Source organism: Acinonyx jubatus, chromosome E4, assembly GCF_027475565.1.
Source record: "Acinonyx jubatus isolate Ajub_Pintada_27869175 chromosome E4, VMU_Ajub_asm_v1.0, whole genome shotgun sequence".
Taxonomy (NCBI): domain Eukaryota; kingdom Metazoa; phylum Chordata; class Mammalia; order Carnivora; family Felidae; genus Acinonyx; species Acinonyx jubatus.
In genome coordinates, this window is record NC_069395.1 from 48,028,140 (window position 1) to 48,041,052 (window position 12,913).

The window sequence follows — 12,913 nt, forward strand, 5'->3', positions numbered from 1 at the left end:
ACAGCGTGGTGGAAGCCTCGCTGCGCTGATACCTCTCCTCACCCTCTCATCTGCCATCCCATCACCTTATTTCAAGGGCTTACTTTCTATTTGTCCTCATTGGAATGTCATCCCCACAAGGCAGGCACTTGGCCTCATCTTGTTTGCTGATCTATTCCAGCATCTGGTGCACAATTGTGTAGTAATATCCTACCCGACATGCTACTCCTAGTTTGTGAGCTGGCCTAGTGTAGCTTCCTAACTATATGTGCCTGAGGTTTACTGTGTAACACAGGCAGCAAAATCAGATTGCTTAGATGCAAACCATTTTTATGTTTTAAGAAGCCTTTGTAGCCTCAAAAGTGTTACGTCTGGATATACGTTGAAGTTTTAATTCCAAACTAGATAAATTATACCATTATTTGAGAAAACAAAATTCTCTTTCTTTAGTAGTCCAACTACTTGCTGCTGTTGGGGAAGAAGAAGCTTCTAGGTTACGTACAAAGGCTTTGTGCCACTGTTACCATTTTTTTAAAAAATATAACTATGGTTTGAAGGACATTTAATACCTGGGTTTCATTTCATGAAGGAAAACAAAACTGCATTACAGAAGATTTAAATAAACAAGTTAGGACTGAGAAAACAAAATTAGTTGAATCCCATTTTTTAGGGTTGTTACTCTCTGTTCTTTTCCTAAACTTATTACTAAGATACTTCATAACAGCATATACTTTCAAGTTTCTCTGTGAAATGGTTTTGTGTAAGAACTACATTAGGGGACTGAGGGAACAGGAGCTCCTTGATGTAAACACCCTAAAATGAATGATTTAACTGAAGTCTAAATTAAGAAACGCAGTGAGGCAAATGTGTATTTCAAATTGTTTCAGTTGAACCATGTATTTGGTTTTACTTCAATTGTCTTCATATTTTTTAGGGCCCTATACATTTGCATATTTTTAGAGGTGTGTTAAAATATAAGATAAGATCTTACTGTGGGCTTTTTGCCTTCTTTTAACAAAGTTTTTCTTCTGAGAACACCTTGAATAGTAACAGCTCCTGGATATAAATGCACTGCCAAATCTTCTGATTCTGCGGAACTGTAACAATGGAATGAAGAAAAGAACATGTAAGAGCTTTTGGGTACAGTAGTTACAAAGCAGGTACTTAAATGAAATCTAACCACTCTTAATGGTAAAACTTTGTTACTGTATTCAGAACAAGAAGACACTGACAATTACAAAGGTTTACTGATATGAAATTTATAAACTGTCACAAAAGTTTAATCAGGAAGTTATTAAAGTCAGATGGTTAAAAACACACTTTATGACATATTTGAACAAGCATAATTTAGAAAGAATAGAGCAATTCACTTTAGTGAAGATTAAATTATGGATTTAAGACTTTTTCTTCTTTTTTTATAATGTTTGTTTATTTATTTTGAGAGAGAGAGAGAGAGAGAGAGCGAGCGAGCAGAGGAGGGGCAGAGGGAGAGAGAATCCCAAGCAGGATCTGCACTGTCAGTGCAAAGCCCAATACAGGGCTTGAACTCATGAACTTTGAGATCATGACCTGAACAGAAACCAAGAGTCAGAGCCACACAGGCACCCCCAAGACTTTTTTCTTCTTACATGCTACATTGCTTCACTGCTGTAAACTTTTTTCCCATTAGAAATTTTAAGTCTTGGTAGGAAAGATGAGGATTCTTTTTGTTAAAAGTATTTAAGCATATAAAACTCTAAATAAAAATAGCAGAAACTCAGAAAAAGGAGGAAAGGGAAAAGAAAACCCATGCTTAAATTAATTCTAAAGTAGATGAGAGAAGTAATACAGGCAATAACAACATATTTAAAAAACTGGCGTACTATGATAAATTTTAATGACATTTAAACGCTGTTAATGTGTAAGTGTTTGGTTATAGCCTTATAGCCTAACAGCTCTCTAAGGAAGGAATAACTACAAAACTCAAGATTTCCTTTTCATATATCTTAAGAAAACCATCACAAAATAATCAAACATTCAAATATCTTTCCCCAACGGACTTAAGGTCCTATATTTAAAACAAGAATAACTTAATCTGTCATTCTCTGGTGATCTGACATGATCTGCAGAATTCCTACAACACAGGCAAAAACTGTGCAGTTTGCCAGTTTATCCCTTTATGATTATTTAGGTGTCTTCAAAGTGACTTAAAAACCTAGAGACCACTAGAAATTTCATGTTAGAGCTGTTTATATTCAGGGAGGTATACACAGAGAGAGTAGACACCAAATTGATATAAAGTTCACTTTTGAAGTTGGCTATTCTGTTGTAGTATGAGGTGGCTGATTACCCGTTACCATTAGCCTCCAGCCCCCAATCAATCTAAAATTCTCATTTCTTTCCGCAGCTAATATGGTGCAGAAAGAGACCTGGTAAAACTACATAAACACTGAACAAACGGAAGTTGAAACGAATATTTACTGAAATAGACTTGTCTAAATTCTGGACCTGCAGTTTATCTAAAAAATTCTTAACAAAGATAAAATGAATGGAGACTTATTAGCAAAGTAAATGCTATGACAGTAAGTAGCCTTTGAATAATAAGTGGATTTTTATATTGCTCATCCAATAACTAGCAGCATTAGAAAGACCTGTATGGTTACAAGGCTACCAACTTGGAATTATTTTGCAACTAGCTCAGTGGATCGGAAAGAGAAGTCCAAATTTCTCTCTAGATTAAATCTCGGAAAGGAAGTTTTCTTGGGTATTTTTTTAGCTGATAAACCAATTAGCTGAGAAAGAACAGAGATACTGTGAGATTACACCCATTAAGCCAATCACCACCACCAGAGGGGAGTTCTGTGACCCCTGGATGCAGGGGGATTGTACCTGCTGGCCTTCATGTGGCTTCGATAGCCATTTCGTGCCACTCGTGTCACCGGGCCGAGAGAATGGTATAATCTGTTCCTGTTGGATTCCATTATAAATTGTATATATTACATATGCTTTTATTCACACAATCATTGATACCTAGAACAATATAATTTCTTCCTGTAATATAGCTTTCTAAATCCTTTCTAAATCTAAATGTGGTGGCTCCTTTCTTAAGCATGCAGCATAGATTAAAAAAAATGTTTTCTTCTATTGATTCTAGATATACTTACAGGTGTTAGTAATACTATACATTTTATATACATTTGCTTTCATAAATCTGCTAAAATAATGAAAGTTATTTATAACCAATACTATCAAAACCTGGAAAATACTTCGAAAACCCTTTTGTTTCTATTCCAGTTCTTCGATTCCAGTTCAAAAATGGTATCTGGATTTATATAAATAATTCATTTTTATTACATGTCCCTATGAAGACACCTAAAAACGATGTGGGCTGTAAACTTAATGTGGCCTAAACATCTTATTTTCCTCTCTATCCTTTACATTAAATCCAAGAAAACTGATAAAGGAGAGGAGCTGGGTAATAAAGGCATTATTTTATTTCTACATCAACTGAAATAAATGATGAAGCCAACAAATGATAAAAATGGTTTGAATTCATATTTATCCAAAATGGCATGTAATACTTAACAAAGGAAATAAACACACACATAGAAACACCAACACGTCTTTGCCTGGGAAAAGCCAAAAGTAGCACTGTTGGGAAATGTTATTTAAAGCAAAGAGCATTACTTTAGCAACTTAGGCAGCAACATACTTGATGTCTCTGTAGTAAATAAGAACACAGAGTGATTTAACATTCAGAGTACTATTTTCAAATCCACTATCTACAAGCAGTATTTTAAACATCCTCATTCTTTATTTACTTTTTGTTATTCCACGTCTCAATCTTGCTGAGAAGCATTAATTTGCTCTCAAAATGTTCCAAGAGCCACAGATTTAAACTTGGAGCAAAGACAGATTTTTTTTTTAGCTGAAAATGTCTGCAAAGCAAAACATGTGTCATAAAAGAAATATACTGTTTTGAGATGTGAAGGTAACATCGTTACATACAGTCTTCAGAAGTAACCTGCTGGGATGAGGACAGACAGATTACTGAACACGACACCGTCCTGGTTACTCACTCACTTATAACTCATTCAAACTGACAAACACTTTTTCCATTATTATTTTTTTATCTAAAGATTACAGTATACTCTATAACCAACATATGATGCTCTTCCTAGAGGGAAAGAACTAAAATGACTTGTACCGACAGCATGCCAGAGGCAACTCTCATGTTTTTCTCGTTTCACGAAAACCTTAATAAAGAGACTGAATGTAAAAGCTGGAAGAGAAATAGTATGCAAAAACAAGGTAAGATCCCCCCAAAGCAGAGTAAGAGTTGATAACACTGACAAGTAGAGAAGAAAGGCTTAAAAGTACTTTGAAATGTTGGGTTTACAAACAGCATGTTAATCACATAATGGAGAGAAATCGTTACGAAGTTTCATCAAGAACAAGAATATAATTTTCCAGTTCCAATATAGTTTAATTTCAAATGTATAGTTAATAAAATTATTTTCTATTAAGAAGTGACTGATAGGGCGTTAGGTAACTATTTTCAACTCCATACTCTAACTTCAATCTCAACTACACTCTGCTGCTTAGAAACTTAGGATGTCCAGTTTACGTACAAAAGGGGGCAATTATTTTGGCAAGAGTCAAGCATCTTATAAATCCGAAAATGGAAGAACTGAAATGGTCAAAGACAATATAAGAGTCCTAATGGATATTTAGTAAATAAATTATTTGCGCTGTTTGGCTACATTTTTAAGGAGATCTTATACTGGCAGATCAATACAGCATGGGATTTGCTGCAGGAAGAGCACAACTTCCACTACTTAAAGCCCTAAAGAAAGGAGAATAGAGTGTGACTTAGAGCATTTCAGCATAAATCTGTGTGCTGTATGTAAACTCTGAGTTGCTGACAATTTAAACTCAAACTCTAAGCTGCTTTACTTACAGTATAATTTAAAATTTACTAAGTCCTTTTGCCCCTGACAAGGTAGCAGAGAATGAAGTAGACCATTCTATTAAATGCCTTAAAACTACTGAAATGAACCAGAATTTAAGGCAATAATTTTACTTCAAACACGTAAGTAGGTAAGGTGAGTATGATTGGTTATTACTGTTTTAAAGGTACTAAAATTCAAATCCTCGTGTCAAGGCACCAAATAAACATATATTTATGAGCTAAGACTCAATTCCAGACTTAAATATCAACTTCTAATTTCTGCCACCAGTTGTAAGCTTATAAATAGTCCCTTCCAGATATGTAACAAATTTTATCTGTTAAAATGTTTATGATCTTTTAAGAAAGACCAACTCAGCTCAAAGCAGTTCAAATGGACAATTTTTCTTACCTCTCAAAAGCAGGCCATGAGGTCTCTTCACTTAGTTCAGAACCATCACTACTACCTAAAATCAAAAGTTATTCTAATTTTAAACATCAGAATTAGTTTAAGTTTTGTATTTTAAAAATAAATTTTCTAATTGTACTTATAAAATGATAATCATGTTATCTGTGGGTGAACATCCACAAATTAATTCTTCATTCTTGTGTTACTGCTGCGAGGCTTATTCTGCAATATACTGGAATATAGTTAACAAGACCACCAAAAATAACAAAGAGCATAAAACACTTTTGCAGGTCTACTTATAGCTCAAATGCATTATGTTTATAAACAATTATCTACCATCAGAGAATGTACATAAGCATAAAACTTTTCAAAATTTCAAAATTTTGTCATAATTTAAGACAAATATAATTGTGAAATTCTTAAGAGGTTTGCGATATACTTCCTTCTCTTTGTATTCCTTTAAAAACCCATTATTGCCTTAAGGATAAGAAGCTTAATGAAATTCCTCTCTTTCTTTCTCTCTTTTCTCAAAAATAAATAAACATTAAAAAAAAGAAGTTTAATGAAATTCAACTTCTTCCTTTAGAGGCAAGGTAGAAGAGGATGCAATCCCTAAATTAGAAAGAAAGAAATAACAATGGTGCCGTAACAATGTAAAAACTTTCTCTTTGGCCAGAATAGCAGCTAACATACAAAGTTTTAAATTAGCTAAAGAAAAAAACTGAGAAGAATAAATCTGGAGAGTCAAAAACAGCTTACACTGATTTAAAAGTTATTTTAAAGATAATTCTGGCTCTCAATAAAATTGATGATTAATGTATCCCATATGTATCAAGTTAAACTGTCCATCAGACTTTCATACCAGTGTTCCATGACAGACTCAAACTCCAATGCTAAAAGGTATGCATTATATGTGATGGATTAATACCTCGTCTATGTATTTAGAGTGGCCCTAGCTATATACTCTCCTCGGAAGAGCTTAGTTAATATGCACTGAAATAATTTTCTGGTTGTGTGGGTCAGATGAGAAAATGCAAGTGTTCTATTAGTGGCGGTAGGGTATTCTAGATCATCTTTTGATTTGTAACATTATGTGGCAAAGACTGAAAATTGAATCATAATTAGTATGACTTATTTGTAGAAAATATGTTTTTCCAGTCCACAGTGGATATGCTTCTCTTGGCTAGGCAAGACCTCTTCAGGTTATCTAAGATATCTGGACCACAGAGGCCACTGTCCCAAGCACTGGTGAATTTCTCTGCAGTACTTTCTCAAAACCTCTATGGTACAGATTGATATTATATGTTAAAGTTACAGCTAAGGAAAAAACCCTTTTGTAATTATAAATTGTGTGTGTATGTGTGTGTGTGTGTGTGTGTGTGTGTGTGTGTGTGTGTGTGTGTGTAACATCTACCATCTAGGGTTACAGATTTACTTTCTTTCCAGAATATACAGTTTTAAAACAAAAACCTTGCAAGGTACTATGTCTAACATTCTTAATTTACAAACAAGGATGTAACAATCTTTATTGCTTATCCTCTTAACAGCCTTAGAATTAATAAAAAATAAACACAAAGGCAAAAATTAAAATAGTCTCTTCCTGTTCTAAAAGAAAGGCCTATAAACTGAGACACTAACTGTAACTGAATAAAATAACCAGATAAATAATTGTCCTGTGGTAACAAAAAGAACAGCTATAGAAAGTAAAAGCCACAACTAAACTAAAGAATTTTCATTATAAAACTTATGAGGGGGAAAAGTGAAATAATATGTATACTTGAGAGCTGTAATTTAAAAAATTATTATTTTTTCATTTAAGTGGAATGCCGGATTCCATAGTGTAACAAATTTTTAATGGGAAAAAAGTTCTTCTTTCTCTTTTGCAAAATTATTCTCTGTATTATTTTTCAGATTGAGGTTGATACCTGCATATAGACGACTTACAGTATCAACAAAGAGGTACTTCAGGTGGCTAATCGGTCTTGTATTTTGTGAATTTTGTCACTATTTAATCATTTGCATTTGTCAAAGGGGGAACTTTGGAATTAAAAAACTGAATGGTGCCAGAAAGCTCTAAATCAATTTTGTTTACAAGGTTTGGAACTCTCAGAGGTTAAGGAAGTCAATATGTTTAAGAAAATGAACTCCTTCTTGGATTTCTTTCTATTGACTGTTCATCAATACTAAGATGATCCTATTAACAATTGGCATAGCCCTTGACCAACCTGGTACTTAATCAGAGAGGAAGACATTTTTCTCCTTTAAAAAAATAAATCAGTATTTATGAAATTTTTCTAATTATCAAAAGAAATAACGCTCATCTAAAAGATTCAGAAAATAAATAAGTTTAGGAAGTAAAAACAAATTCCTCATCTCCCTTTCCAGTATGGTCCTGATTTTCCAGTCCCCTTCACGGTAACTACCTGTGTTTCTTCACCTCTCATTTTCCAGGCTACTCCAATCAGGACTCCACCCACATTATTCTATGAAGCAACTCTTATCAAGGTCACCAATGACTTCTATCTTGCCAAATGCACTCATCAATTCCCATTCTTATGTTTTCTTTTTCTTGCATTTGACAGTGATACTTCCTTCCTCCTGAAGATACTTGTCTATTGGGCTTTTCTGATCCCACACCCTGATTTTTATTCCTACTTCACTGGTCCCTCCTTCATATTTCCTCTGATGGCCCATTTAAAAAAAAAAAAATAATCAGACCTCTAAACATTAGTATGTCTTATTTATTTACACTCTCTCCCTTGGTGAACTCAACCAGTCCCGTGGCCTGAAATACTATAAATATGCTAACTCCTATACTTGTCTCTACAGACCTAATCTTACCCACTGAGCTCAAGTCATATATTCAGTTACCTACCTGACAACTCCATGTAGACCAAACATGTCTAAAACAGAATTCCCAATTCCCCAAACCCAGTCTTCCTTCACAAATACTTCACCACCTACAAATGACCGTTCTTCTGGTCTTCTCTACTATGGCAACAGTGCCACTATCTAACTAGCTGCTTAATCCAAAAGACAGGGAGTACACCAACACTGCCTCTCTTTCCTCATTCCTACAAACTGCATGAAGTAACCAATTCAACCAGTCTACCTTCTTTTCCCACCATTTCTCAAATGCTTCCCCTTTTGGAGTCAAAACCATCAAGCACTTTTAAAAACACCATGAATTATTAACTTCGGAAGCTACTAGTAATATGATCCTATATCTAATTGTTAACTTTGCTTTTATCAATTTTTCTCTAAGTATAATAGGATTAATGACTCTTTTTTTCCAGCTGAGTTTGATTAAAAGTCTCATTGTACATAATTTGGAATCCTCCCAGAGAAGTATTTCTCACCTATTGATATTCCACTAGAAAGAGTAGAACTTTCAGCGTGGCCTCGAGACGGTGCATGGGGCTCCATGACGCTATCATCTAATAGATGTCTTGGCCCTGCATTTGGGAACGTTGCACTCTTAAACTCTGCTGTGTTCATTTTATGAATGAAACTGGAAACAAAGAGAAATATTTTTCATATCTTTTATTACTGTTGGTAGTTCAAAATATAAAAGATACTCTTATATAAAGAGTCAGGACACAGAAGACTTACCTGCTATCCTGACCTGACTTCTGAACTCTCATACTAATGAACACACAGATTTCACCATGAAAGCCTCAAACCAGCAGTTTAGGGAAAATATTTTAGGAAACCAGGCCAGGCCTTTATCTATCTATATAACAGACAATACCTTAATTTCACCTTAAGTCTCAGGTCCATTAAAAAATTGTTTATTTACATTTGCTTTTGGAAAATAACTATTAAATTTTCACAAAAATCATGGCAAAGGTGAACTATGGGCCCCATTTTGAGAAAAGTCTTGCAAAGTTAATGATGTTAAACAAAAAACCAGTTTCCTTTTATGTTTAGGAATAAAAGGAGTAATTTTTATAAACCTTAATTTATGGCGACTCATTTTGATTAAGACAAACAATGACTGTCGTGATACAAAGATGATAATTTAAAAGGAAAATGGTATATTGCTTTCCTGATATTATTTACGATGATGCTCTGTAATATAGTTCATTTATCTCCCCCAAATGTAAAGGCACTGTTGGGAGAAGCTTATTTCCAAATTAAGGAAGAACTAAATGCTTTTAAGCAAACAAGATATTTTACTGAATCAGAAAAAAACTACTGTTATACAAATAAAACTACGCAGGACACTATTTTAACTGATAAAATATCCAGAAAATAAATCCAACTAGAAACAATTCAAAAATCTGAAAAGATAAAGTTAAAGATGCTGACTTATAACCCAAGCTATGGCACTTCCTATGTCCGTGGGGAATCAGGTTCCGAGGGGATGGTGGCGTCTGCGGTAGCAAGGCTCCTTCAGCTGCCACGCTTTTTCTTCCACTTTGTGGAGATGCTCCTACTTCGGGACCTAAGAATTAAATGTGTGTGTGTGTGTGTGTGTGTGTGTGACAGAGAGAGAGAGGGAGAGAGAGAGAGAGAAATTTTCAAATGGTTTCAAAAGAGTGTTTTCTTTTTAATCCCTTGATAGAAAATTTAAAATGTGGTTTAAATAAAATAATATTGCTAATTCTATTTAAATGACTGAACATTAAAATATATACTTTCTGCTTAAAACACAAAATCCAAAACATATCAAATCTGTTACTTCCTATCTATTTTATTGCATTAAGCAGGCAGTAGAAGCATTTTTCCCCACTTACAGAGGAAGAAGAATTAGAAGAGACAGGCTCAGGATATCACGTTGCACATAAAGCCTGAACTAATCAATCACTCAGCTCTCTGAGTCCTGTAGCTCAGTGCTCATTTCAGTTTACACACTGCTTCTTTCTCTTAGTTTCAGTTTTCTCTTAGAGAAAGAGAGTGTAGGGCAGGGCAGGTCAAGCATTCAAGTTGGAATTTTAATCTATATTAACATCGCCAGGCTTATGGGAATTTAAAAAAATAGAACTTGAAAAGTACACAGATTTGTGAAATATCACTTTAACAATAAAAACAAAAGCAAATTTAAGAGATTAAACTGCCATGTTTTCCTCTGCTTGTAAGCCTCTCCTAGATATTGTCATGGCTTGTCTCCTTGCTTCCTCCACATCTTATTAGATCAGCCTCCAAATACTTCGAGGGGATGCGGTATTATGAAGCTTAGGGCCAAAGTCTGCCTTTGAAATTACAAAAAGGTGCTTATTAATAATTTCTTAAATAATAGCCAATTATCTCCAATTTTTCATTTTTAATTATCTGTGGAATACATATATTATCCCCATTACAATGCGACAAGTAAATTAAGGAACTGTGACTATTTTTTTAGTATTTTCAGTATGTAGCCCAGTATTAAAGTGAACTTTCTAAAAAGTCAAGTCACTAAAACTGACCTCTATAATTATTCAAATTAGTAAAATTTTCCACTCAGACCCCAGAAATGCCTAATGTAATCAACTTTCATTGCCTAGGACAGTGTATTCTTAATAATAAAAAGAAGAGATATTCATAAATACTTATCTTTTTTTTTATTTGTTATCTATTTTTCTTGATTAGTTGGCTTGTTTGTACATTACTACAAATTCCAAGTAACAACTTAAAAAAAAATTTTTTTTTAATGTTTATTTATTTTTGAGAGAGAGAGAGAGAGAGAGAGACAGAGCACTAGCAGGGGAGGGGCAGAGAGAGGGAGACACAGAATCCGAAGCAGGCTCCAGACTCTGAGGTCTCAGCACAGAGCCTGATGCAGGGCTCGAGCCCACAAACCATGAGATCATGACCTGGGCCAAAGTCGGACACGCAACCAACTGAGCCACCCAGGCACCCCTCAAGTAACAACTTTTTAAATAAAAAACAAAAAAAACCAAACAAAAGAGTGATATATTTTAATATCAAAAATCAACTTTTGTGTCTATTATAAAATGTGCTAAGTATATTTACTTTGAAGCACATTCTTTCTTATTAGGTTATCTGATTTTTTATTCAGTCATCAGAGAAAACTATGCACCAACCTACTAAATCTTCTCTGGAAGCAGCAGAACGTGGTGTGCTGGTCCCTGGTTCTATCTTTAATGAAAGCCTGCATTTTGAAAAGAAACAAAACACATAAAATATTAACATTTGACAAAATAACGTTAAGATTATGTATTTGCTCACAAAAAATTAAGCATTTTTATAAAACAATCTCAACTATATATTTTTCTTCAAGAGCAATCTTCAGTAGTAAATTTCTTATCATCTTCATACAAAAGCTGATCTTACGGTTATTCTAGGAAATATTAGGGAGGGGAAAAACATTAACAAGTTATAATTAAAAACAGAAAAATCTTTCCAAAGTACCCCAATATTGCCAAATGGTTCAATGTATTTAAAGATTTTTGATGAATGACTACAAAGTGATAGAACTTGAGGTTATATTGATACCTGACACTTCAATTCAGGAATTTTCATGTATGTTACTAAATGTATCATGCAAATTATTTCTAGAATCTTTGCTGGATGAGTTAATGGCTTCTCTAGAACTGAAAATTTGAAAAACACCCCCAAAAACCAATTCAACTTCTTAAAAAATCTTCAATAATAAAAAGGTTGTCTGCAAAATTCCTAGTATATCCCTGTCCTAACTCAAAGTTTATTACCTGGTACTTAAGTTTCATTTAGGTTAATATATCCAGTTTTGAGTTCCACAGCAATAAGAGATTAGGACTCCTATCCACGGAAACTTTCAGGAAATAGAATAATAAAGCAGTTGTAGAAAACACTTTGGTATAGTCCACAAAGCCTATTATTACTAAATATTTGTCTAAATATTAATATTTTTAAAAAGCATTCTACCCACTGGAGTTGTTTTTTTAATGAAATTGTAGAATACAAGTGCTATTCATCATGATAAATCTATTATAGGTTCTTAGCTGATTTACTTGATTACCTAACAAGGGAATTATATATGATTATATTCTAATTGTTTGACAGCGTAAAATACAGCACTGAATAGATGTACAGTTAATCAGAACTCTCTGCTCTTTTTCTTTTTACACAGCAGTTTAATTATTTGGGCTACAGAGTGTACTGAATTCATTCATTTTTTTTTTTTTAACATTTATTTATTTTTGAGACAGAGAGAGACAGAGCATGAATGGGGGAGGGTCAGAGAGAGAGGGAGACACAGAATCTCAAACAGGCTCCAGGCTCTGAGCTGTCAGCACAGAGCCTGACGCGGGGCTCAAACTCATGGACCGCGAGATCATGACCTGAGCCGAAGTCGGACGCCTAACCCACTGAGCCACCCAGGTGCCCCATGAATTCATTCATTTGATAAACAGTTATTAAACACCTGTTTTGTGTTGGGCACTGTGCTCTTTGCGCTGAATGTAAGAGAGACTAAGGGCAGACATGGTGTCCCTGCCCTTCTGAAGCTTACAGTTTAGTAGGTGGGGGACACAGAAGTAAACAAAATAACTACAATTTCTTAATAAAGAACTGCAAAAGAGAGGAACAGAAAGGAAGCCATGGGTGAATCACATTGCTCTCAGCACTATAAAAAGCATCTTAAAGCACGCAGTGAGGTTAGAGTGTCAGTTGCC

The 12,913-nt window shown here is 34.3% G+C and overlaps 1 protein-coding gene across 8 annotated transcripts in view; it reads right to left on the reverse strand.

The window, feature by feature from the left end:
- RALGPS2 (Ral GEF with PH domain and SH3 binding motif 2) overlaps positions 1-12,913 on the reverse strand; it is a 164,794-nt gene that overhangs the window by 27,078 nt on the left and 124,803 nt on the right. For 4 of the 8 annotated variants that reach the window (XM_027074312.2, XM_027074309.2, XM_027074310.2 and 1 more), the window contains 6 exons: positions 11,342-11,409; positions 9,627-9,762; positions 8,675-8,826; positions 5,319-5,373; positions 2,848-2,925; positions 971-1,076 (listed from right to left, as the gene is read on the reverse strand). In XM_027074312.2, the coding sequence (XP_026930113.1) occupies positions 971-1,076; positions 2,848-2,925; positions 5,319-5,373; positions 8,675-8,826; positions 9,627-9,762; positions 11,342-11,409 (595 nt within the window). The remainder of the gene's footprint in view (positions 1-970; positions 1,077-2,847; positions 2,926-5,318; positions 5,374-8,674; positions 8,827-9,626; positions 9,763-11,341; positions 11,410-12,913) is intronic. The other 4 variants (XM_027074314.2, XM_027074313.2, XM_053209457.1 and 1 more) reach the window with 3 other exon arrangements.